Source organism: Chiloscyllium punctatum, chromosome X (genome assembly GCF_047496795.1).
Source record: "Chiloscyllium punctatum isolate Juve2018m chromosome X, sChiPun1.3, whole genome shotgun sequence".
Lineage (NCBI taxonomy): Eukaryota > Metazoa > Chordata > Chondrichthyes > Orectolobiformes > Hemiscylliidae > Chiloscyllium > Chiloscyllium punctatum.
In genome coordinates, this window is record NC_092791.1 from 28,374,016 (window position 1) to 28,400,750 (window position 26,735).

Consider the following 26,735-nt stretch of genomic DNA (forward strand, 5'->3'; position numbering starts at 1 on the left):
CCTACCCCTTCTCCTGAGATTATGCCCCCTGGTTTTAGACTCACCAGCTAAGGGAAGCATCTGATCTACATCCACCTTGTTGAGTCTTGTTAGAAGTTTGTAAGTTTCATTGAGATCACCCCTGATTCTTTGAAACTCAAGAGAATACAATCCCAGTTTCCTCAATTACTCCTCATCAAACAATCCCACCATCCCAGGGATTAATCTGGTGAATCTCAGCTGCACTCCCTTTCTTGGACCACTCGAATGAACTCTTCCCATTTCCTCCAAATCCAGTGGTTGGCCATGGGCACCCAGATGGGACCCAGCTACACCTGCCTCTTTGTGAGGTATATCAAACAGTCCCTCTTCAGTACCTACACAGGCACTGTGCCCCAAATCTTCTGCAGTTACATCGACGACTGCATCGGTGCAGCGTCCTGCACCAAGGCTGAGCTGGAGCAGTTCATCGACTTCACCCACAACATCCACCCTGCTCTCAAATTCACTTGGCCCATCTTGGATACCACCCTCTCCTTTCTTGACCACTCCATTTCCATGTCTGGCGACAGTCTCCAGACTGATGTTTACTACAAACCCAGAGATTCCCATAACTATCTGGACTACACCTTTTCCCACCCAGTATCCTGCAAGAACTTCATCCTGTTCTCCCAATTAATCCACCTCCACCCAATCTGCTCGGACAAGGAGACATTCCATTCCCAAGCATCCCAGATGTCCACCTATTTTGAACAACATGCTTTTCCTCCCTCTGTCATCCAGACAGCCCTTCACCACACCTCCTCTATTCCCCACTCCACTGCTCTAAAACACCTCCACTCTAAACACAGTAAAGACAGGGTCCCCTTGTCCTCACCTACCACCCCACCAGTCTCCGTATCCAACACATTATCCTTAAATACTTCCGCCAACTCCAACTAGACCCCACCGCCAAGAGCATTGTTCCCTCCTCACCCTTCTCTGCATTTGCAAGGACAGGTCCCTTCGCCAATCCGCGCCTCTCTTCCCCACCAACACCCCCCCTCCCCCAAACCCTCAGGTACCTTCCCCTGCAACTGGGGAAGGTGCAAAACTTGCCGGCTCAACACCCACCTCACCTCCATCCAGGACCCCAAACAGTCATTCCAGGTGAAACAAAGGTTCACCTGCCTCTCCTCCAACCTAGTTTACTGTATCCAGTGCTCCTGACATGGTCTTCTCAACATTGGGGAGAACAAACGGAGAATAAAGGGAAAGGTTCGCTCAGCATCTCAGTCAGACCTGCAGGGCCAACCGGACCTCCCAGTCACCATCCATTTTAATTGCCCTTCCCACTCCTTTCCAACATGACTATCCTCGGCCTTCTCCACTGCCACAATGAATCAGACTGCAAATTGGAAGAACACTATCTGTTCTTCAGCGTGGGCAACCTACTGCCTGGAGGACTGAACATTGAGTTCTCCAATTTCAAATAGCCTTCCTTCCCAGACCCTCCCCCTCCCTTCCATTCCTCTGACCGACCCTTCCTTTGTGCTACCAAGCGGACTCATTCCTTCCATTGACCAACCTCGTCGTACCCTCTACCTGTCTTCACCTATCCCCACCTCACTACCTTGCCCTCCCCCACCCTTTTATCTGCAGCTCCGCCTACACCCAACTCCAGTTCTGAAGAAGGGTTACACATGAAACGTTGACATCTCCACCTCCCGATGCTGCCTGGCTTGCTGTGTTCTTCCAGCCTCCTGCCTATCTACTTTACACCTTTCTGGCTCGTACATCCCTCCTTAAACAAAGAGACCAAAACTGTATACAATACTTCAGGCATGGTCTAACAAAATATGTGCACACCTGTGTTGAAATCCCCTTTATTTTAAAGCCAGCTAATTATTTGCCTTCCCAATTGCTTGTTGCACCTGCCTGCTAGCTTTCAGTGATTCATGAACAAGGTTAACCAGATCTCTTTGGATGCTCGCATTCCCCAATCTCACATCATTTCTGCTTTTCTGTTTTTTTTTAAATTGATCTGACATCTGCCATAAACCCCCTTGTTCTGCTTAATCATACTCTCAATCTTTTTCTCCATTCAGAGAGCACTGGATTTGTTTGCCCTACCCTCCCCCTTCAGGGGAATGTACCCTGAGTGCACTCAAACTGTTTGAAGGCAGCTACTTATTCTGTTACAGTTTTGCCTGCCAATCTTTAATTACAAGCTACATGGGACAGGTCTCTCCTTATCTCACTGAAATTGGGCCTCCACTAATTAAGTGTTTTTCCTCTAGGTTGCTCCTTGTCTTTTTCCATAGCTAATTTAAACCTTATGACATTATGATTGCTGTTTCCTAAATGCTCCCCTCTTGACACTTGACCCACCTCATTTCCCCAGGACCAGATTCTTCTTTCCTCATTGGGTCAGAGCCATACTGATCATGAAAAAGTCTCCTGAGCACATTTCAGAAACTCTTTCCCCCTTTCTGGCCTGTATATTAATACAATTCCAGTCTATATTCAGATAATTAAGTTCCTCACATTTGTACTTGCTAATTTCCCAGCAATTTGGTTCCTCTGTATCTTACCCATTAGTTAGTGACCTAGGGAATATACCCAGAAATGGAACAATGTACTTATTTTGGTTCATAATTCAGAGATTACCTCAAGTTTTACCCCAAATAACAACATTTACTATCAGCCAAGAGAGAATTTGACATTGGACTAAACAGGAGAGAAAAAGAAATCTTGAAAAACCTTATTTTATGTTTAAAAACAGACAGGCGTGTTGCTTCAGAGCCAAAATTCTCCAGAAAAATCTGGCCAGATCACAAGGTGGACACAAGAGATGCCATCTTTCCCAGAATGTATTACAGACATCCAGCTGTTGAACCTTTGACCTCTGAGCATCCATTTGAACAGTGGATAATGATTCATGCCCATAGGGATCTCCTGTGATGTCAAGATCTCCTCCTTTCCCTAAATTAAAGCATATCCTGCACATAAACTGCCAGTTTTCGCAGATCCAGCTTCACATACAAAAACTGAAAAAAATGTTTTAAGGATCTGGTGGGTCAAACCTGACGTCAATTTTAAAAAGAATATGAATCCACCATAAACTCCCCACTGGGTTAGTTTGCAACACACGGCCCTAAAAAGCAGGAAATTCCTTGCTGTGAAAAGAGGCTTGAGCACCCTTGGCTGGAAGTCCAATAGCACAGACACGAGCCTGAAGAAACGCTCAGTACTGCCATTAGTGTGAAGTGTTGCACTATATAGATGTGATTAAGGTGGACTCTTCAGAAAGGTGAGAGGAAGAGAACAGCTTTGAAAAGCGGGTGTGGTGCAGGACAGTCAGAATCAACTGGATGAACAGCAAGACAAATGAGTGGGTTCAATCATGTGGAAAGACTCAGGAATCAAAATAGCTGTTCAGTCCAGTTGTGATATTAAAGAGTTAATTTGCTCTGCTAACCTGCAGGAAATTGGATGTCCTGAGGCTAGGATGAGATGCCTCTGACTTGCGGATAGATTCTAAGAAATTTACATTATCATCTCCAATTATTCAGAGCCATTTACATTGTCATTTCCTTGCCATTCAGAGCAATTTACATAGTCATCTCCTACTATTTACATTTTCATCCCTTATTCAGAAATCAATAAGAACATTACATTGGAATTTGACTATTCCCCTATTGTTACAAAAATATACAATTCACGCCAGATCTGGCCATTAAGGGATGATTTGCATTCCATTGTTTCTGGAGATGATGTGGTCACTGTATTGTGTCCTGAGTGGCATGTGACTGTGAGGGAGCGGCTGGGGGTTGTTTTTAGAGAATTACTGACTGTGATGTAAAGAGTTTGTATAAAGGAAGGACTGTTTCCTTCATTCAGTCAGTTTCCCTGGACATGCTTTGCAGGCATGGTGAAGACGAATCAGGGTTTTTCCAAAGCTTATATAATACTGTGCTTAATAAATTTTGCTCATTCACAGAAGTTGGCATTTACGGTTGCATCAAGTGTGTAAGAATCTCAGGGAAAAAAGAACTTAACACAGTGAGAGGGGAAACAAAGACTCAACAGCCTTTTCCTAGCAACAAGTGAAGCAGAAACTGAGGGGTAAGAAAGCCAGAGAAGAAGCAAGACAATGGTGCTGGTCCCACAAAAGCTATGGTACAAATGACCTAGCAAACTGTGCAGAGTTTGGTGGTCGTAGCAATAGGAGACATAGATATTGATCCACCCAAGCTAGCTTCAACCATAGGCCGAAATTGACATGATCCAAATTCAGCCATGGCCATGACAAAGCCTAGCTGAGCCAACCCACACAGATTGTTACAACCAAAAGGAACACTAGGCCCAGAATGAGATATAAAATCTGGACTCCAGAGATTTAGAAACAAGTCATAGTTGTCCCTCTTCCTCATCATCCAACGACGTTCCTTGCTCCAGCCCCAAATTTCTGAGACTCACAGTGGACAGGTGAAGGGCCTGGACAGTAACTCCAGAACCAACTTCTGACAGTTTGCTGCTGATCAAAGAGGGTGCAGATCAGTTGCTGGGATGTCAGTCACTGGGTCAGGTTCTCCTCCTTCTGTTTACAATCCAATCCCCATTCAACTGCAACAAGACATGGTTAAAAGGGGTAAAAGTGAATAGGGTAAACATTCCAGCCTCCACTGACGGTTCAGCAGTAACTAGCAGCAGCATGTGGCCTGGGTTAGTCCCAGGGTAGGGCCCTAATCTGTTACTAACTGAGCCAGACAGCTGATGCAATTAACCTCAATATCCTGAACCAGAGAGAAGGAGAAAAATAAGTCACGATTCTTGTTTCAGAGTTATCATCGAGTGATGGGTCTGTGGTTTCTTTGTATTGTGGACATGCGTGCACATGACTGCTTGCATGTACGAGATTGCACATGTTTTTGTACACTCGTGATTGCATGTCTGTACATGTGATTACGCGTTTGCTTGTGTGTATGATTGCATGCTTTTGCATGCATATGTGCATGATTACATACATTTGGAGCATGCGTGTGCATGATTGTGTGTTTGCATGCATGTGCACAATTATATATTTTGCGTGCATGATTGCATGTGTTTGCATGTGTGCACATGTAGCTGTGTGTATTTGCATGCACAGCTACACATGCCAATCTTTGTCCATGCCCATGTCGCATCCATGTAATTACTTGACTGCATGTCAAGTAGACATTTACATACGTGTTGATATGCTGGTTCCAGTGCCTGTTGATGTGTGATGTTAAGTCAGTGCATGCATGTTTCTCAAACTGGCCCCTGCTGCATAGATACCCGGGTAAGATATCGTGGCTGGATGGTAGCCAGGGATCAAATACCAGCCAAAGTGGAGGGAGAGAGCTGGTGGAGGCAGAGAGGAGGGCACAGCAGGTGCTAAAAACTGGAGATCAAATAAGAGCAGCTTCCTCAGCCCCACTTGCAGCAGATAAACATTGAGCTGGTCGAGTCTTCATATACAACATGACCAATAGCTGCCCAGTAAACATGAAAGTGGAAAGGGATGACTGACAGCCAGAAAATTAATAAGAGGGAAACGAGTTGTCTCCTTTCATGGCCTATAGGAAAAACAAAGCCCATCACCACAGTTCAAACTTGGCTTTGTCAAGCCAAACCTCTGTATTTTAATGTGTGGACCCTTTAAATTGTTTTGCATGTACTCACATCTTTGCAGAAAGGGCAGGTCAAACATCAGTGAGTTTTTTTTAATGCGTATCCACGACTAGACCAGTATTTCAATTCAAGAATCCCAGAATGACTCATTCCAAAAGGCCATTTAGTCCATCGTGCCAGTGCTGGCTTTTTAGTATGAAGTCAGTCAGCTTCCTCCACCATGGGGATCTATCTCAGTGATTTCTTTTAAAAGACAGAGGTGCTAGTTTAATATTCTTCAGATTCTTTTTATACTTGTTAATCTATGGGATATATTGCGGGTGAGGCTTGCAGTAATTAGACAAATGAGAGAGTAAACACCACATTTCTAAGCAAAACAAACTGAGATGCTGTACATGGCAACTTTGGACTCTACACAAAAGGTTAACAAATTTGATTGCTTTTATTACTATGAACCCATTTTAAACACAAGCGTTTTGAAGAGTGTAGTGATTGTAACAAGGTCAGCCAGGTAGACCTCACAGAATGAGTTCCGTGATTGGACCAGATGAACAGCCCCAATCAAGGAGCCTTGGCGGACATAAAAACAGCAGTGTCAGCAATTCTGCTCACTCTGAGAGCTGGCTCTGAAAGGAGCTGGGTCAGTGTCAAAGACTCTCCATTTGTGTCAGGGAACTGACTCTGACTCTGAGCTGGCTGCCCACATCCAGTGTGTACTGCTGCTGTTGGTTTCTGTTTTTATTTGGGGAACCTGATTCCTAAACAGGCAGAATTATATGGCCAGTTTGTTAACTGGTATTCCTTTTTTATTGAGGACTGATTTCTAAACTGGCTGATTTACATAGTCAATGTGTTACAAGTGTATTTCAGTTCTCATTAGGGAACTGTTGTTTCACCAGCTGGTTACAGCCTGTGTATTACATTTTTCTTCCACTTTGAGAAAAGGACAATATTGAGTTTGTGGTAGGGCTTAGCCCTTGCACTCTAGTTTTCTTTTGCATGTTTGTTTTCACTTCTTTTGGTGTTTGGACTGGGCTCCTGTGAGTCAACTGCACCTTTCCAGATGAACTGTTCCTGTGTGGGTAGGCCTGGGCTTCTGTGGGTGGACTAGGCCTCTGTACAGACTGAACATGCGCGCGTGTGTGTGTGTGCGTGTGCGTGTGCGTGCACGCGCTGGGAGGTGAACATCTGCTGCCTTCAGGAATGGACTCTGCCTTCAGGAGTTAACTGCCCCTTTACAATGTACCATATCAATTTGAGTGGGCCTGGTTCTCTTATGGATGGACCAGGCCTCGATGGAGACTGAACATCTGTGTGTGTGCTGTGGGGTATGCATTTGCTGCCTTCAGGACTGGATTCTGCACATTGGACTGGACTCTGCCTTTGGTTGTCGACTCTGTTTCTGGCAATGGTCTCTGCATACTGGAGTGGACTCTGTTCCTGGTAATGGACTATGTACACAGAAGAGAACTGTTATGGTAATGGAATCCTGTGTACCAGAGGGGATTCTGTTTTTGGTAACTGACTTTGCCTTTTTGCTTTATGGGTTTATCACCTGCACTGTCTTTTATGTCCCTGGGTCTGGCAGGCCTTACTGAGCTGGGAGGCTCAGGTCATCCTGAAAGCTCACCCCGAGAGCCAGAGGGTGGGTAGGTCATCCTGCGAACCTGAAGGTTGGTAGGCTGTCCCGAAAGCTGAAGGGTGGGTAGGCCACCCCAATGCCAGTCGCCCCGAGAGCCAGAAGGTGGGTAGGCTGTTCTGAGCGCTGTCATCCTGAGAAGGGGTAATCGGGACGGGCTGTCCTACAGGTGGTCGGAAGGCGTGTCAGAGCAGCTAAGCGGCAGAAGGTGCATGGGGGCTACCTGCACGCTATCGTCCCTGGGGAAGGGGACTGGCTGTCCTAGAGGTGGCCGGAAGGTGTGTCAGGGTAGTCCACGGGCTAGATGGCGCATCAGGGTGGGTGAGCATCGGGGTATGTAGGGGCAGACCGAGAGCCGGAAGGCAGGTAGGCTGTCCTCAGCGCTATCACCCCGGGCAGGTACCGGGGCAGGCTGTCCTAGAGGTGGTCGAAAGGTGCGCCAGGGCAAACCAAGATCTGGAAGGGGCATGGGCTGGACAGAGAGCAGGAAGGGCTGCCTTAGAGTGGCCAGAAGGTGGGAGGAACGGGGGGTGCTTTCTGGGGGTCTGTATTGTATGCACTGTTTCTTATGTAATTGGACTGTCTTATATATCCTTGTCATTGTTATTGTATTGTAATGATTTGGGATTTGAGGTTTGCCTCATTTCCTTGAAAACTGGTTGAACGTTAGGGTTTGGGGTTTGGCTTTGCTATTCCTCTCCCTTGTAAAATTGCTATTTCTCTGTATACAGCTGTTAATGTTAATTGTTTTGTAAACTGTGAATTGTTCGATAAAATTTTAAAAATAAATAAACAGGAGGGTCAGAGGTTCTGTTCATTCTGAGGGAGCTGGATCAGTGTCAAGAACTCTCCACATGTAAAGAAAAGGTGACAGGATACCGGCCTCTGTGGAGTTATTTCAAAGAGGTCTGAATCAGCAGTAATCCAAGCTCATTAGCGAATGAGAGTCAACTCATTTTTATTCATTCATGATTTTGCAAAAGGGAATCAAGCATTATGGGTAAAAGGCAAGAAAGTGGAGTTGAGGATAATCAGATCAGCCATAATCTCATTGAATGGTGGTGCAGATTCGATAGGCTAAATGGCCTAATTCTGCTCATCTGTTTTAGGGGATGTAGGCATCACTGGCAGGGCCAGCTTTGGTTGCCCATCCCTAAGTACCCTTAAATTGAAAGGTTGACTCAGGCCATTTCAGATGGCAGTTAAGAGTCAACCACATTGCTTAAGTTTGGAGTCACATGTAGGCCAGACCAGATAAGAATGGCACTTTCCTTCCCTAAAGGATATCAGTGAACCAGGTAGAGATTTGTAACAACTATGGTCACCATTACTGAGATTAATTTTCAATTCTAGATTTACAAATTGAAAGTAAATTCCACCATTGGTGTGGTGAGACTTGAACTCCTATCCCCAAAGCATTAGTCAGCGACTTTACCGCTCCACCGATAGCTCTTCATAGAAAACTGACTGCATACTAAGATTTTATACAAGATATATGATGGGCAAGTTGTTGGAGGGAATTCTGAGGGACAGGATTTACATGTATTTGGAAAGGCAAGGACTGATTAAGGATAGTCAACATGGCTTTCTGCATGGGAAATCATGTCTCACAAACTTGAGTTTTTTGAAAAAGTAACAAAGAGAATTGATGAGGGCACAGCAGTGGACATGGCCTATATAGACTTCAGTAAGGCATTCGACAAGGTTCCCCATGGGAGACTGATTAGCAAGGTTAGATCTCATGGAATACAGGGACAACTAGCCATTTGGACTCGAACACAGAAGACAGAGGGTGGTGGTGGAGGATTGTTTTTCAGACTGGAGGCCTGCGACCAGTCGAGTGCCACAAGGAACGGTGCTGGGTCCACTACTTTTCATCATTTACATAAATGATTTGAATATGAACATAGGGGTATAGTTAGTAAGTTTGCAGATGACACCAAAATTGGAGGTGTAGTGGACAGTGAAGAAGGTTACCTCAGATTACAATGGGATCTTGATCAGATGGGCCAATGGGCTAAGGGATGGCAGATGGAGTTTAATTCAGATAAATGTGAGGTGCTGCATTTTGGGAAAGCAAATCTTAGCAGGACTAATACACTTAATGGTAAGGTCCTAGGAAGTGTTGCTGAACAAAGAGACCTTGGAGTGCAGGTTCATAGCTCCTTGAAAGTGGAGTCGCAGGTAGATAGGATAGTGAACAAGGCATTTGATATGCTTTCCTTTATTGGTCAGAGTATTGAGTACAGGAGTTGGGAGGTCATGTTGTGGCTGTACAGGACATTTGTTAGACCACTTTTGGAATACTGTGTGCAATTCTGGTTTCCTTTCTGTTGGAAGGATGTTGTGAAGCTTGAAAGGGTTCAGAAAAGATTTACAAGGATGTTGCCAGGGTTGGAGGATTTGAGCTATAGGGAGAGGCTGAACAGGCTGGGACTGTTTTCCTGGAGCGTCGGAGTCTGAGGGGTGACCTTATCGAAGTTTATAAAATCATGAGGGACATGGATAGGGTAAATAGACAAGGACTTTTCCCTGGGGTGGGGGGAGTCCAGAACTAGAGGGCATAGGTTTAGGTTAGGATGGGAAAGATATAAAAGTGATCTAAGGGGCAATCTTTTCACGCAGAGGGTGGTGAGTGTATGGAATGAGCTGCCAGAGGAAATGGTAAAGGCTGGTACAATTACAGCATTGAAAAGGCACCTGGATGGGTATCTGAATAGGAAGGGTTTGGAGGGATATGGGCCGGGTGCTGGCAGGTAGGACTATATTGGTTTAAGATATCTGGTTGGCATGGATGAGCTGAACTGAAGGGTCTGTTTCCATGCTGTACGTCTCTGTGACTCTTTGACTCTAACCTGAGTGTTGGCAAACTGTATAGGCATCACCGCTGACCTGTGACTTTTCCTTCCTTCACATTAACACTTTTTTTGGCATGACAGCAAATGTGGCAGGACCTTGGCTCCTGATCAGTGCACTCATCCCGCTGGAAAGTCTGGGTGTGCAGATGCCAGGTCAGCTCTGGGTTGCAAAGCTGCTCCAGTCAAATAGCTGAGAAGCACTCTCTCTTTTAAATGGACATAGTAAAGGATGGCAACATTGAGTCATGGTTTAAATAAAAAGGTCATACTTTTTTTCCCTCCAAAAACATGCATGCATGGCTGCCAAGATCTGACAAAGTTTTAAATCATAACATTTACTTTTGTAAAAACAATTCATTAAATGCAGTATGACCAAATGAGAGAGATATTGTTTTGGAATTTAAAAGAAAAATCAATGGTTGCAGCAGACTGAACTCCCAAAAACAGTGGACAGTAAGGAATAATGTGGGGGAGGGTTTGGATGAGGGGGGCGTGGAGAACAGAAGGCCAGAGTTCAAATCTACCAATATTCCCATGGCGACGATTTGTGGGACATGTGGTAGGTTATTTGCTCTTTAATTACCACAAACGTTGCCCCCGGGGCATGGAGTTCAAACCACCACAACTTTATTTGGATTGCCATAGAACTGTTGTTGATTCTAAAATGGCCCACTCTGGTCACCCTCAGGAGGACTGAAGGTGAATCGACTCTCCCCATCCCCCCAGCCCACTTTGGCTCGCCAACCTCAACAGGAAATGCTGCTGGAAGAACACCGAGTTCTATGTGTATAAATACTTGCACAGATGCTGTTACATGTTTCAGACAACTTTACTGCATGCTCTCTCTCTCTCTCCGCAACAAGCGTTGTCCACTGTGACCTCTCTGTGATCGACAGACAGCCAGAATCCGAGGAATGTGAGGCCTGTGAAAGCGTGTGTGTGTGCGAGTGTGAATGTGAGAGAGAGAGAGAGAGAGACAGACAGAGAGAGAGAGTGAGTGAGAGCAAGCGAATGAATGAGAGAGAACAGAATGCTCTGCAAAGAACTGCATTTGAAGATCTCAAACCTGTGTTTTGTTGTGGATGAGAATGATACTTTCTGTGGGGTCAGTAGTGTAGGAGGGGAAGTGTGGAGGGTAAAGAGAAAATACCAATGCAGTTTTGTGAGAAATAAAAAGGCCTTGCGTTTTTTTTTAAATAGTCATCTACTAAAACCTATTTGCTGACAAAGAATATAATTGTGGTACTCTTTGCTCTGCGGGCTGTTTGCCAGCTCCCAGCTTCACACTAACGGAACTGTAGTTCATTCACCTCTCTCCCCCACCTTCCCCTCAAGTCACCACCCCAAAGCAATGACTGGAGAATCCTGAGCCTTTTCCCATGGAATAAGAAGCAAGGAAGCAAAGATTTTGAATCCTGCCCTGCTCCCACTGAATGAAGGTTCATGCAAACCATTTCAGGTTCAAATCATCCTCTCGATTCCCTGCCGTAACAGCACCAAGAATGCCCTACACTACACAGATCACAGTGATTTAAGCAGCTAGTTTATTGGGACTTAGTCAAGAGGCAATTAGGGATGAGCAATATATGTTAACCTAGCAAGCAGCGCCCACATCCTGTGAGAGCATAAAGAAAAGACAAGCATCGTTATCTGAATGGAGGCCAAATCTGTTTAGTTATCTGCAAACTTGAGCTCATTTGAGATTTTACTAAGCAACATCCTAAAATACACTGATTCCTGTTCAGCCATCACACCTATACTCACTGAAGCTTGGTCTTGATTTTCACTCACATCCTGATTTCCAAATCCTTCCCCTCCCTACCTCTGTAAAGTCATCCATCCCTAAAAACCTCCAAGTTCCTCCCAACTTTAAGTCACTACGTGCCTTCAGCTGCCTGGGTATCAAGCTCTGCAATCCCCTCCCTTAACCTCTCCACCTCTGTCCCCTCTGAAAAATCCACCCTGTGACCAAACATTTGGCCATCTGTTCTCCAGTCTCCATTACATGTGACTCAGAACCGAATTTTGGAGCTGATAACACTTCTTTTGGGATGTTCAAACTACAAAAGGCGCTATATCAATGCAAGTTGTTGTTACCACAATCCCCAAAGAAGGAGAATTTCATCTGAACATTTCAGTATCATTGGCATCTCACTGAGCAACGTCAACCCATTTGCAAACTTGTAGCAGAAATTCCCACATTATAAATACAGTTACCAGAGCAATTCACTCCTCATTTTGCAATCAAAGCACAAGATTGCATTCCCCGTTATCTCACACCTTGCTGATCTCAGGTCAAATCCAACTAGTTTGTTCAGATGACTGGCTGAAAACTCGCATTAAAAACAAAGTCGCAATGCAGTTATCACACCTCAATGCAGATTACAACATCCCTTTACAATACTTAACCTCGGATTCCAACAAGGAACTGACGATAACTCCACAATTGCAATGGCTTCTCTGAGCTTCCTCACCTTCCATGCTAGCGCAGCTTAAAATCGGGGAATGCCAAAATTATGAATGATAGGTCTGCATCTGAGTGGGGGCAAGGGGTGGACAGTTGTGTCAAGGCTCCCTGCTTCGAGCTTCTAAGTCCTTTAATACCAAACACTGGACAAGAACAGTCTCCTACCTTTGCACTTGTTGGTTGTCTTGTCCAGAATAGCCTTTGTGGAGACGATTTTACCATACCTGTTACAAAGAAAAGGACAATTCAGAAATTACGTAAATCAGCCTTAAGGCCATTAGTCTCAGGTTGAGCCTTCAGGGGGAGCCCTGATAGAGAACTGTACTAAGTGGTGCATTTCAGGCAAGGGATTAAACCACAGCTCCATTTGCCAATCCTGAACTCCCCTGGCATTGTTTCAAAGAGGAGCGGGAGATGAGGTGGCACTCTCTAACCTTCTGACCAATAAGTGTCCCTCAGGCAACATAATAAAGCAGATTATCTGGTCATTATGATGTTGGAGCTTGCTGTGCACCAAATAGCTGTTGCGTTTCCCCCTACATTACACGAGTGCTTACACTTCAACAAGTATTACATTGACTCTAAGGAGCTTTAGCTCACGCTGAAGTAGGTGCTATATAAATGCAAGCCTTCGGTTCTCTGTCAAGTCAATGCCAATTCAAAGTCTAGTTTTTGATTCACTGGTTCAAACACATAATTGGTTTCTGAATGTTCTGATTTCCCATAATCCTCCTGACTAATTTTTAAAAATATTTTTCTACCCAGAAAATTGCTTTCTCTTTCAAATTCTTATGTGGGCCCACCCTGAGGGCTGCATTTCTCAACGTACGAGGTGGTCCCAATCACCATGTAGTCACCCGACCCCCTTCCTTGACGCCTGAGTGACCCCTGCCTAAAGTTCATGGCCCCTTTCCACTGAGAAAACAACCAATGTTATAATAGACCACCCGTATTTTCCAACAAATCTTTAACCAGCTGAGCATGCCTTCCTGCTGACACACATTAGAAAATTATGAAAAGTGGCATTATTGCTCAGTCTATGGACAATGAGACAGAGATTAGCCTTTCGTTGATTAAAATTATTTTACTCAATTCCCCAACATAATTCCAGTCAAAGATACTAAAATCCCATTTGTCCCAATTGGAGAGGTTGTGGTCTTATGTTAATGTCTCTGGGCTAATACTTCAGAGCCCCAGGCTAATGGTCTGGCAACGTAGATTCAAATCCTACAAGTTCATTTTCAAATTAAATTTTAAAATTAGCTTAGTGGCAACCATTATCAATTGCCATAAAACCTCATCTGGTTCACTGATGTCCTTTAGGGAAGGAAATCTGCAGTCCTTACCTGGTCTGGCCAACATGTGACTCCAGACCCACAGCAATGTGGTTGACTCTTAACTGCCCTCTGGGCAATTAGGGATCAGCAATAAATACTGCCAAATCAGTGATGCCCACATCCTGTGAACGAATATAGCAAGAAAAATTATGTGCAGGGAAATGTATAAATGAGGTACCAAAAGGACCCTGGTCCAATTTTAAGTGTCACCTTTTGGGTGGAATGTGAAATTGAGGCCGTCTCCGGTGGATGGAAAAGATCCCAAAAAGGGTCTGGGGAATCCTCCAGTGCTGCTTAACCAGCATCATTGAGCCATGTGTGCAAAGAGACTGTTGCCATTACAACAGTAACTGCACTTCCAAAGGACCTTATCAGCTGTGAAGCACTCTCTATGTGGTATCCTAAACAATGGTGTACAAGGAGATATCAATTACTGTATACTCAATTCTCACACACCCATGTGACTCTGTCTGCACTGCTATCCCCAATCCCATCTCTCTGCTTCTGATATGTCCGTATCCTATCCTCATCTCACAACAGCCCACAGTGTAGTATGCACTTCCATAAATAGGTACTGTGGCCAAACAGCTGTCCAAACAGAAAATCTTCCTCGTATACTCCAACCCCTTCCTCTGCATAATACCTATAACATACCCACAACTTCATAACCCTGCCCCAATGCTCTCCCTGTCCATCCCTAAATCTATAACAGTGTAAAGCATGAAACACCACTTGGTGATAAGCATCATTCACATCTCCTTCGGAACTGAAGCAGTCCAAGGTCAAATGCAGTGGGACCTGGACAATATCCATGCTTGGCATGACAAGTAGCAAGTAACATTTGCGCCACACAAATGCTAGGCAATGACCAACACCAACAAAACACAACCTAACCATTGTCCCATGACATTTAACAACACTACCATGACTGAAACATCCACTATCACCATCCTGGGGGTTACCATTGACCAGAAACACAACTTAACTAGCTGTATAAATACAATGAATACAAGAGCAGGTCACAGAGGCTAGGCATACTGTGTGGTGAGCAACTCACCACCTGACTCCCCAAAGCCAGTCCACCATCTAGAAAGCACAAGTCAGGAGTGTGACAGAATACTCCCCACTTGCCTGGATGGATGCAGCTCCAACAACACTGAAGAAGCTTGACACCATTCAGTACAATGCAGCCCAATTGGTTGGCACTACATCCCTGAAGGAGGAGAAAGTGAGGACTGCAGATGCTGGAGATCAGAGTCGAGAGTATGGTGCTAGAAAAGCACAGCAGGTCAGGCAGCATCCAAGAAGCAGGTGAATCAGCATTTCAGGCATAAGCCCTTCATCAGGAATGATTAATTTCTGATGAAGGGCTTTTGCCCGAAACATCGATTCTCCTGCTCAGCGGATGCTGCCTGACCCGCTATGCTTTTCCAGCACCACAATCTCGACATTGGCAATGTATCACCATTTCTTCAGTGTTGCTGGGTCAAAATCCTGGAATTCCCTCCCTAAGGGCATTGTGGGTCTACCTACAGCACACAGACTGCAGTGGTTCAAGAAGGCAGCTCACCACTACCTTCTCTAGGGGAATGAGGGAAAGGCTATAAATGCTGGGCCAGTGACATGCATTACTCTGAATAAAGTAAAATTAAACACCCAAATCCACTTGATTAACACAGGAGAGGTCAGAGTAAGAATGAGAGAAACTGATACACAAAATAGCAGGATGCTCTCAGTGGGCCGAATAGTCCACTCTTCCTCAGATTTCTCATCTTCAAAGCAAGCAGTCTGCTTTGAACAATTCCCCCCTTCCTAGGGGGGAAAAGGTTACCAGAGTTAAATGAATCAGGAGCCTCTATAAATAAATCTTGTCACGTGCAAAAATATTTCCTGTTCTCGTCAGTTACAGCCTCGAGAGTGCGTATAAATTTCCTGAATGACTCATTCAAGCAAAGGCATCCGTGTGATCTCATGCTCTTTCTCAATGGCTCGGTGTTCATTACAGTTTATTCTGGTGATTAATTGCACTGGTGGCCAAGTGCGTGCGAGAAGCCACAGACTGAACCAGGCTTGGTCTCCTGAACAGGAGGCTGCATCTGTCCCTTTTCCACTTGCTCTGTCATGCTGGCCACTGAGACCAGAGATCTGGGCACCACCAGCTCAGCCTCGGGCATGTTCGCTGGCTTGGGAAGCCTTCCCTTCACCGACACAACTTCAACGCCAAGGGATATTGCTGCCCAGCCCTGTACAACCCTTTACAGCTCATCAGGGTTACCAGTAAGCAAGCTAGAGTGGAATTTTAGTTGAGTGACCAACCCCCACCCCTTTTTACAGATTACAATGAATTCTACCAAATTACGGCAGAGTGACAGGCCATTTGGCCCATCTGCTCTATGCTAGTGTTCATGCTGCATACAAGCCATCTGCCACCCTATTTTATCACACCCTTTGTTTCAATTATTGTCTCCCTTGTGTACCTGTTGCATGTTATCTCAGATAGAGTCATACAGCACTGAAACAGACCCTTCAGTCCAATCAGCCTATGCCTACCACAATCCCAAACCAAACTAGTCCCACGTGCCTGTATTTTGTCTATATCCTTCCAAACATTTCTTATTCATGTACTTAACTAAATGTCTTTTAAATGTTGTAACGTATCCACATCCACTTCATCCTCTAGAAGTTCATTCTGCACATGAACCACTCTGTTTAAGAAAGTTTCCCCCTCATCTTGAAATCCCACACACCAGGGAAAAGACACCTGCCATTCACCTTATCTATACCTCCTATGATTGCGACCAAACTTGAATAAGCTGCTGGGCATTCTTTATGCCAGGCTCCACTGGCATCCAACTTCACATGCAGCCTCTGGACCCCTCCCTCGGCCCACTGAGGGGGACATGTCAGCAAGACTGGTCAAGGCAATGTTCAAAGAGTGTTTCTTGTTAGACAGTTGCCGCTGGGGTTGGAGTCTTTTGTGATACCAATGCCACGCTGTGGTTGTCATCCTGCGCCAACCACCTTGCACCAACTGTGCAAGCAAATCCCCAGAGCCTGAACACTTGTCTCTGCCAACTTCACCCATTAACATTGATGACAGCAATGCCTGTCACTTGACTGAAAGCAGGGCTAGTTGATCTGGGCACCACATCACATCAGCCAGTGCCTGGCACGTTGGTTCTCAGCCGTGCCAAGAGGTTGGTCCATCTAGCTGCTGCAAACATCAACATTGAAATGCCAGGGCAGCTTGAAGATGTCTGGGCACAGGCCTGAAGAGAATCTGCCTGCTGACTCAGCAAGAAGCAGTGTGGACATCATGTGCAGAGTCCTGTTTTGGTTTTCAAGCTAGCCTCTGGCCTTGTGGTGTGTAAAGTCTGCCTTTGTCCTCTCAAGTGCATCAACTGAAGCTCAATGTGAGCTCTAGGAGCAGCACTTCATCTAGTAGCCATTGTTAGTTACAAAACCAAAAGCAACAATCTCATCACATACCCATTGCATCTCTTTTCTTGGACAGCAGATAGTGGCAATAGCTCTATGTCCATATGTTATTTTTTATTTGACCCATTAGCATCCCCTTTTGTCTTGCACTGCAAACCCTTTGGTCACTTAATCTCTCCTGCCTTCCATCCATCACAGACCTTCCCTTGTTTTATCCTCTTTTATCTTCCCTTTAATCTTATCACTGCCTCCTCACTTGCTTTAAATCTGTTCCATGTTGACCTGTTCTGATAGGTCCTCAACCTGAACACACACTCTCTCTCTCTCTCTCTCTCTCTCTCTCTCTCCCCACAGAGGCTGCCAGGCTCATCGAATGTTTTTATTCCTCTTTTTATTCCACCTTTTCAGTCTCTACAGGATCATGCTCTCTTTCTGTGCCATTGCTGGTGACCTCCCCAAGCACCTGTGTTGCCAGCCAAATAAGTCACCACTGTACAACAATGAGGGCGGAGATCAGAAAACAGCACCCCAAAAGAGAGACAGTAGACGTCTCTCTCTAGTGCAGGCATTGTTTCATAGTGGGTTCCCAAAATCTGTTGGCACCACTGAGGCTGCTGAACTCAATATAAGTGTGAGATTATCCAAGTTGGTAGCAAAAGCAGGATCTGAATGGGGCAAGTTGGGGGAATGGGGAAATGCAATGAGACCTGGGTGTCCTTGTATACCAGTCACATGCAGGAGCAGCAGGCGGGGAAGAATGCAAATGGTATGTTGGCTTTCATAGTGAGAGAATTTGAGTGTAGTAGGGATATCTTCCTGCAATTGCACAGAGTCTTAGAATATTGTGTGCAGTTTTGGCCTACTCATCAGAGGAAGGATGTTCTGACAATGGAGTGAATGCAGCAAAGATTTACCAGACTGATTCCCGGGATGGCAGGAGTAACGTATGAAGAGAGACTGGATCGGTTAGGTCAGTATTCATTGGAATCTACATGAGGGGCAAAGGCAGAGAAGTCAATAAAATTCTAGGTTTAGACAAGGTAAATGCAGGAAGGATGTTCCCAATGAGTGGGGAGTCCAGAACAAAGGATCACAGTCCAAGGATACAAAAGATAGGCCATTTAGGACTGAGATGGGGAGAAATGTCTTCACCCAGAGAGTGGGGAGCCTGTGGAATTCTCTGTCACAGAAAGTAGTTGAGGCTAAAACATGGAATGTTTTCAAGAAGGAGTTAGATATAGTTCTTAGGGCTAAAGGGATCAAAAGGTTTGGGGAGAAAGCAGGAGCAGGATACTGAAGATGGATGATCAGCCATGATCATATTGAATGGATGAGCAGTCTAGAAGGGTTGAGTGGCCTACTTCTGCTTTAGTTTTCTTTGTTTTTATGTTACTGAGCCAGTGTGCTCTTCCTGACCCTTGCACCAGGGTATCTCTATAGGATTACCAACATTTGGGGCAGGATTACAGAGAGGTTAATGCACTGACAAACCAGTCAACAAACTAATACCACAGCCAGACTGAAAAAATAGAAACACAGCAGAACTAGAGAACAAACTGGTACTGGTTGCTGACAGCAAAATAACACCATGAGTAGGTACCATTAAATACAACAACTGGATGACAAGTTAAAACAACTTCAATAGCAAAATGGCAGGTGTTTCAAAATATCAGCAATATTTGAAAGAAAGCTTTCAGTTTGAATACAATGGGACAACTGAAAGAGAACACCAAAACATTTTCATTTGTGAAAGCTGGAGTGGGGCCTACAGAAAGTGGGATAAAGTGAAGCATGGCAACTGATGGCACACAGGCTGCTAAAATACTATTAGGGTATTCAGCCTCAGCTTTAATCAAGGAGGAGATAAGTAATTTATTTGATCTGGAGAGGGATCACAAGCATTTTGTCAAGGTAATGTATCACTACAGGCATGGTCAAGCACTTGTCTAAATGTAAAATAAATCTTGTTGAGGTGTCAGGGATCCTGTCAGTGGGCTGGCAAGCCAGAGAGAGATCCATTTTACTTCTTCTGGAGAAGGCTTACCAAACCACATGCCAATCAGACAGTGCCAAGGGCACCAGTGAACACACCCCTGGAATCAAGACCCCAGAAGGATATTCAGTCCAGAAAGATCCATCAGCCAATCAGAAGCTGGCAGGTTTTGCCATCAGAGGACCCAGGTCAAAGGTAAGCAATCAGCAAGTGGTTTTGGTTGGGGGCCGCATGAAGTGAGGGGCAGAAAGCAAGGGTGGGGAGCAGCTCCCAGTAAACACCGCTACCCCCACCCCTGCGCCCAACGTCCAGTCCCTTGATCAGGCCCTGATTGCCCTTGATTGAGGAAACCCCACCATGGTCCTCAGGTATGCAGCTATCAGGAATGCCATATGGTGATAGGCCCACCTGTAGCTATGATAATCCCAGGAGGAGGCCCTTGAGTGGTTATTAATTGGCTACTTAAGACATTCCTGATGAAGGGCTTTTGCCCGAAATGTCGACTCTCCCGCTCCTCAGATGCTGCCTGACCTGTTGCGCTTTTCCAGCACCACACGTTTTGACTCTGAAGTCCAGCATCTGCAGTCCTCACTTTCCCTTCTTAAGGACCTCAATTAGCAATGGGCTAAGAAGGTCAAACATGACCCTTCCTGCCTACAAATTAATTCTGGTTGAAGTGGAAAGTTGGCAAGGTTTAGGTGTGGTACCACCTTGCCTCATGAGATGCCCTTTCTGTCTCCAAGTTTGCTGCCTTCAGGACTTTGTCCCTAGATACATAAATTAAGTGAGGAACCTCAATCCTAATCTTCTAGAAGTACCAGAACATTGGCAAGGCCACACAGCGACTGGGGAAAAACAGGTGTTCCTCCCGGTTTTAAAAACAGCAGCCAGAAACAACCCAGGAAATTACTGACCCATGAAACTTGGCAACCACTGTGGTTGAGTTATGCAAACACTTAGCAGAGATAAGTTCACGGAGCATCTGTTTAGAAAGCAAAATCAGAAAAGAGAAAGACAACGTGAATTCATGAAGGGGAGGTTTTGACGGGTAACTTACTGGTTTTCTTTGAGAGTGTGACAAAGTAGCTGGACAGAGTTAATGCAGTGGATGAGGTGTACTTGGATTGCTGTACGGCCTTTTTGACACAGATCCTCTGGAGAGGCTGGTACTGAAAATAAAAAAGAGCGGGAATCAGTGGAAGTATTGTATAATAGATATGTAAGTGGTTGAATGAAAGAACCCAGAGGGGAACTCGCACAAGGTGTTGTCGTCAACCAGGGGCAATGTTCTCAGTGAGGCCTACCAGGATCTGCTTTGAGATTGATCTTGTTTGATCCCTTCATGAAGGATCTGGAGGTGGCAGATGCTCCAATGCAGGATGAGATCTTGAGATACTTGAGAAATGGGCAGAGAGTTGGCGAATGATGTTGGAAAATGTGAGAACAGGAACTACAGGGAGGAATGATGAGTGAAACGGAAAGCAAAGAATGTCCTCGTGGAGGTGTGGGCAATTACTCAGTAGCTCAGAGTGAAGCCAATCCACTGTTGGAGTGCACAAAAAGATTAACAGATTGAGGGAACTGATGTTTGCTAGAAGATGTGTGTAGATGTTCAGTCCGGCAGCCATCATGTGCCTTGCAAGCAGGTTGCACATTAGCCATGGCCCCTGTAAGATATGTACAGTTAATCATGTGTCAGTCTTAAAAGGACCATAGCACACACAAATTTAAGGCAACACTGATGGCAATCCTACCTCCATATAAACCATTGTGGAAACCATTCTCCAACCTCCAAATACTGTGTATAATCACTTTTCAAAACTTCTGTATTTACTTTCTCTTTGGCCTTCCTAGACCCCTCTCTTTGTCATTGTGCCTCCTCTCCCTTCTCTTCTCCTGTACTGTGCCCTTCTGAATCCCCCAACACTCACCCTTCAGTGCTCCCTTGTTACTGTAGCTCTCCTGTGGCCATCCCAGATTCGACGCCCACTCAGAGTAAATTCGCAGTTTCCTTCTTCATTCTCTGTAAGGCACCTGTTGCATGCAGCAACTTCAGCTGCCCACTTCCCACTCTCTCTTTCTCACCAGCCTTCCAGACCTGTGTGCCCACTAATGCCTGATTCTGACAACCTTCTCCTCATCCAATTCACCTCTGGTAATATATTCCCTGTAGATCTCTGCCAGAAGGTAAATTCCCAGCACGTCACAGTCGGTAATCTTCATCTGGTGGCCTAACATGCAGCAAATCGCCTTCCTTCACCTTCCTTCATTGATCAACACTGGCTCTCAGTCAGGTTTACTCAATTTTAAAATTGCCTTTCCAATTTCATTAAAACACGCTTCAGGTGTGCATTTACATAGCAACTTGCATGACTACCAGACGATTCACAATGCTTCCCAGGCAATGAAGTACCTTTTGAAGTGTTGTTGTGGCAAGTACAGAATCCAGTTTGCACCCAGCAAACTCCCACAAGCAGCAATGTCATCATCTGATTCTCTCTTTTTTTTGTCTGTGTCATGCCGATCGATGTTGCTCAGAGAACAGGAGACAATTGCCCCGCTGTCCTGCAAAATGCCAGCACAGCAGGCCAACAGGGCACCAGGTTAAGGTCATAAATGGCTGACAACAGCTCGGGCAGTGCAGCAGTTCCACAGTCAGCCTAGATTGTTGTTCTCCAGCCTCTAGAGTGGGGAATTCAGGCTTGAGCCTGGTATTTCTGATCTTGACATAAATTCATAGTCCCATTGAAGAAGGACAAGGGACCCTCTCCTTGAGGTCCTGGCCAATCCTCAAGCCCCAACCAATGAGATCCCCCTCCCCTCCCAAAACTGTTCCAGACTAATTGGTCATTCATCTCATTGAAGGTTATGGGATCTTACTGTATGCAAAATGACTGCCGCCTTATCCATAGCTTGTGGGCTTTCCAAAGCAGAGCATTGCCTATAAGGTGTTTAATTACGTTGGAGCGATGCAATTTCTAAAATGTCCTTACCTTCAATGATGTACCTAGAATTAATTAAGAGTGATATGGTGACACAATGGTTAGCACTGCTGCCTCAGCACCAGGACCCGGGTTCAATTCCAGCCTTGATGATTCGCCCCATGTCTGCACAGGTTTTCTCTGGGTGCTCCCGTTTCCCCCCAGTTTCCAAAGATGTGCAAGTTAGGTGGATTGGTCATGCTAAATTACCCATGGTGCTTAGGGATGTGTTAGTTAGGTGCATTAGCCATGCGAAATGTGGGATTACAAAGGGTAGGGGGATGGGTCTGTGTGAGATGCTCTTTGAAGAGTCAGTGTGGACTTAGAGTCAGAGAGTCATAGAGATGTACAGCACAGAAACTGACCCTTCGGTCCAACTCGTCCATGCCAACCAGATAACCCAACCCAATCTAGTCCTACCTGCCAGCACCTGGCCCATATCCCTCTAAACCCTTCCTATTCAGATACCCATCCAGATGCCTTTTAAATGTTGCAATTGCACCAGCCTCCACCACTTCCTCTGACAGTTCATTCCACACACGTACCATCCTCTGCGTGAAAAGATTGCCCCTTAGGTCCCTTTTATATCTTTCCCCTCTCATCCTAAACCTATGCCCTCTAGTTCTGGACTCCCCCACCCCAGGGAAAAGACCTTGTCTGTTTACCCTATCCATGCCCCTCATGATTTTATAAACCTCTATAAGGTCACCCCACAGCCTCCAACGCTCCAGGGAAAACAGCCCCAGCCTAGTCAGCCTCTCCCTATACCTCAAATCCTCCAACCCTGGCAACAGCCTTGTAAATCTTTTCTGAACCGTTTCAAGTTTCACAACATTCTTCTGATAGGAAGGAGACCAGAATTGCATGCAATATTCCAACAGTGGCCTAACCAATGTCCTGTACAGCCGCAACATAACCTCTCAACACCTTTACTCAATACTCTGACCAATAAAGGAAAGCATACCAAATGATTTATTCACTATCCAATCGACCTGCAACTCTACTTTCAAGGAGCTATGAACCTACACTCCAATGTCTCTTTGTTCAGCAGAACTCGCTAGGACCTTACCATTAAGTGTATAAGTCCTGCTAAGATTTGCTTTCCCAAAATGCAGCACCTCGCATTTATCTGAATTAAACTTCATCTGCCACTCCTCAGCCCATTTGCCCATCTGATCAAGATCCCACTGTAATCTGAGGTAACCTTCTTCACTGTCTACTACACCTCCAATTTTGGTGTCATCTGCAAACTTACTAACTGTACCTCTTATACTCACATCCAAATCATCTACATAAACGATGAAAAGTAGTGGACTTAGCACTGATCCTTGTGGCACACCACTCCTTGTGGTCACAAGCCTCCAGTCTGAAAAATAACCCTCCACCACCATCCTCTGTCTACTATGTTTGAGCCAGTTCTGTATCCAAATGGCTAGTTCTCCCTGTATTCCATGAGATCTAACCTTGCTAATCAGTCTCCCTTGGGGAACCTTGTCAAACACCTTACTGAAGTTCTACCCTCATCAATCCTCTTTGTTACTTCTTCACAAAGCTCAGTCAAGTTTGTGAGACATGATTTCCCACGCACAAAGCCACGTTGACTATCCCTAATCAGTCCTTGCCTTCCAAATACATGTACATTCTGTCCTTCAGGATTCCCTCCAACAACTTGCCCACCACCGAGGTCAGGCTCACTGGTCTATAGTTCCTTGGCTTGTCCTTACCGCCCTTCTTAAACAGTTAGCACCACATTAGCCAACTTCCAGTCATCCGGCACCTCACTTGTAACTAATGATTATACAAATATCTCAGCAAGAGGCCCAGCAATCACTTCTCTAGCTTCCCACAGGGTTCTCGGGTACACCTGATCAGGTCCTGGGGATTTATCCACTTTTATGTGTTTCAAGACATCCAGCACTTCCTCCTCTGTAATATGGACATTTTTCAAGATGTCACCATCTATTTCCCTATATTCTATATCTTCCATGTCCTTTCCACAGTAAACACTGATGCAAAATACTCGCTTAGTATCTCCCTCATCTCCTGCGGCTCCACACAAAGGCCACCTTGCTGATCTTTGAGGGGCCCTATTCTCTCCCTAGTTACCCTTTTTCCTTAATGTAATTGTAAAATCCTTTGGATTCTCCTTAACCCTATTTGCCAAAGCTATCTCATGTCCCCTTTTTGCCCTGATTTCTCTCTTAAGCATGTGGATGAGGGTAGAGCAGTGGATGTAGTGTACATGGATTTTAGTAAGGCATTTGATAAGGTTCCCCATGGTAGGCTTATGCGGAAAGTCAGGAGGCATGGGATAGAGGGAAATTTGGCCAATTGGATAGAAAACTGGCTAACCGGTCGAAGTCAGAGAGTGGTGGTAGATGGTAAATATTCAGCCTGGAGCCCAGTTACAAGTGGAGTTCCGCAGGGTTCAGTTCTGGGTCCTCTGCTGTTTGTAATTTTTATTAATGACTTAGATGAGGGAGTCGAAGGGTGGGTCAGTAAATTTGCAGATGATACGAAGATAGGTGGAGTTGGGGACAGTGAGGAGGGCTGTTGTCGGCTGCAGAGGGACTTAGATATGATGCAGAGCTGGGCTGAGGAGTGGCAGATGGAGTTCAACCCTGCCAAGTGTGAGGTTGTCCATTTTGGAAGAACAAATAAGAATGCGGAATACAGGGTTAATGGTAGGGTTCTTAGTCAGGTGGAGGAACAGAGGGATCTTGGGGTCTATGTACATAGATCTTTGAAGATTGCCACTCAGGTGGATAGAGTTTGTAAGAAGGCCTATGGAGTATTATCGTTCATTAGCAGAGGGATTGAATTCAAGAGTCGTGAAGTGATGTTGCAGCTGTACAGGACTTTGGTTAGGCCACATTTGGAGTACTGTGTGCAGTTCTGGTCGCCTCACTTTAGGAAAGATGTGGAAGCTTTGGAGATGGTGCAGAGAAGATTTACCAGGATGTTGCCTGGAATGGAGAGTAGGTCGTACGAGGATAGGTTGAGAGTTCTCGGCCTTTTCTCGTTGGAACGGCGAAGGATGAGGGGTGACTTGATAGAGGTTTATAAGATGATCAGAGGAATAGATAGAGTAGACAGTCAAAAACTTTTTCCCCGGGTACAACAGAGTGTTACAAGGGGACATAAATTTAAGGTGAAGGGTGGAAGGTATAGGGGAGATGTCAGGGGTGGGTTCTTTACCCAGAGAGTGGTGGGGGCATGGAATGCGCTGCCCTTGGGAGTGGTAGAGTCAGAATCATTGGCGACCTTTAAGCGGCATTTGGATAGGTACATGGATGGGTGCTTAATCTAGGTTAGAAGTTCGGCACAACATCGTGGGCCGAAGGGCCTGTTCTGTGCTGTATTGTTCTATATGTTCTATATGTTCTATACTCCTACGACCTTTATACTCTTCTAAGGATTCACTCGATCTATCCTGCCTATACCTGACAATATGCTTCCTTCTTTTTCTTAACCAAAATCACAATATCTCTAGTCATCCAGCATTCCCTATACCTACCAGCCTTTCCTTTCATCCTAACAGGAACAGACTGTCTCTGGACTCTCGTTATCTCACTTCTGAAGGCTTCCCATTTTCCAGCCATCCCATTACCTGCGAACATCTGCGCCCAGTCAGCTTTTGAACGTTCTTGCCTAAAATTGGCCTTTCTCCAATTTAGAACTTCAACTTTTAGACCTGGTCTATCCTTTTCCATCACTATTTTCAAACTAATAGAATTATGATCACTGGCCCCAAAGTGTTCCTCCACTGACACCTTAGTCACCTGCCCTGTCTTATTTCCCAAGAGTAGGTCAAGGTGTGCACCTTCTCTAATTGGTACATCTACTTACTGAGTAAGAAAATTTTCTTGTACATGCTTAATAAATTCCTCTCCATCTAAACCCTTAACACTATGGTAGTCCCAGTCTATGTTTGGAAAGTTAAAATCCCCTACCATAACAGCCCTATTATTCTTAAAGATAGCTGAGATCTCCTTACAAATTTGTTTCTCAATTTCCCTCTGACTATTAGGGAGTCTATAATACAATCCCAATAAGGTGATCATCCCTTTCTTATTTCTCAGTTCCACCCAAATAACTTCCCTGGATGTATTTCCGGGAATATCCTCCCTCTGCACAGCTGTAATGCTTTCCCTTATCAAAAACGCCACTCCCCCTCCTCTCTTGCCTCCCTTTCTATCCTTCCTGTAGCATTTATATCCTGGAACATTAAGCTCCCAATCCTACCCATCCCTGAGCCATTGCAATGATATTGCAATGATATCCCAGTCCCATGCTCCTAATCATGCCCTGAGTTCATCTGCCTTCCCTGTTAGGCCTCTTGCATTGAAATAAATGCAGTGGTTTATGTTTGCATGCCTCAATCCATTAGCAACTACATTATAGGT

At 45.2% G+C, this 26,735-nt stretch overlaps 1 protein-coding gene across 7 annotated transcripts in view; it reads right to left on the reverse strand.

The window, feature by feature from the left end:
* The window catches only part of LOC140471286 (RNA-binding motif, single-stranded-interacting protein 2-like), a 247,305-nt gene that overhangs the window by 87,441 nt on the left and 133,129 nt on the right, over positions 1 to 26,735 (reverse strand). For all 7 annotated transcript variants that reach the window (XM_072567269.1, XM_072567268.1, XM_072567263.1 and 4 more), the window contains exon 3: positions 12,746 to 12,804. In XM_072567269.1, the coding sequence (XP_072423370.1) occupies positions 12,746 to 12,804 (59 nt within the window). The remainder of the gene's footprint in view (positions 1 to 12,745; positions 12,805 to 26,735) is intronic.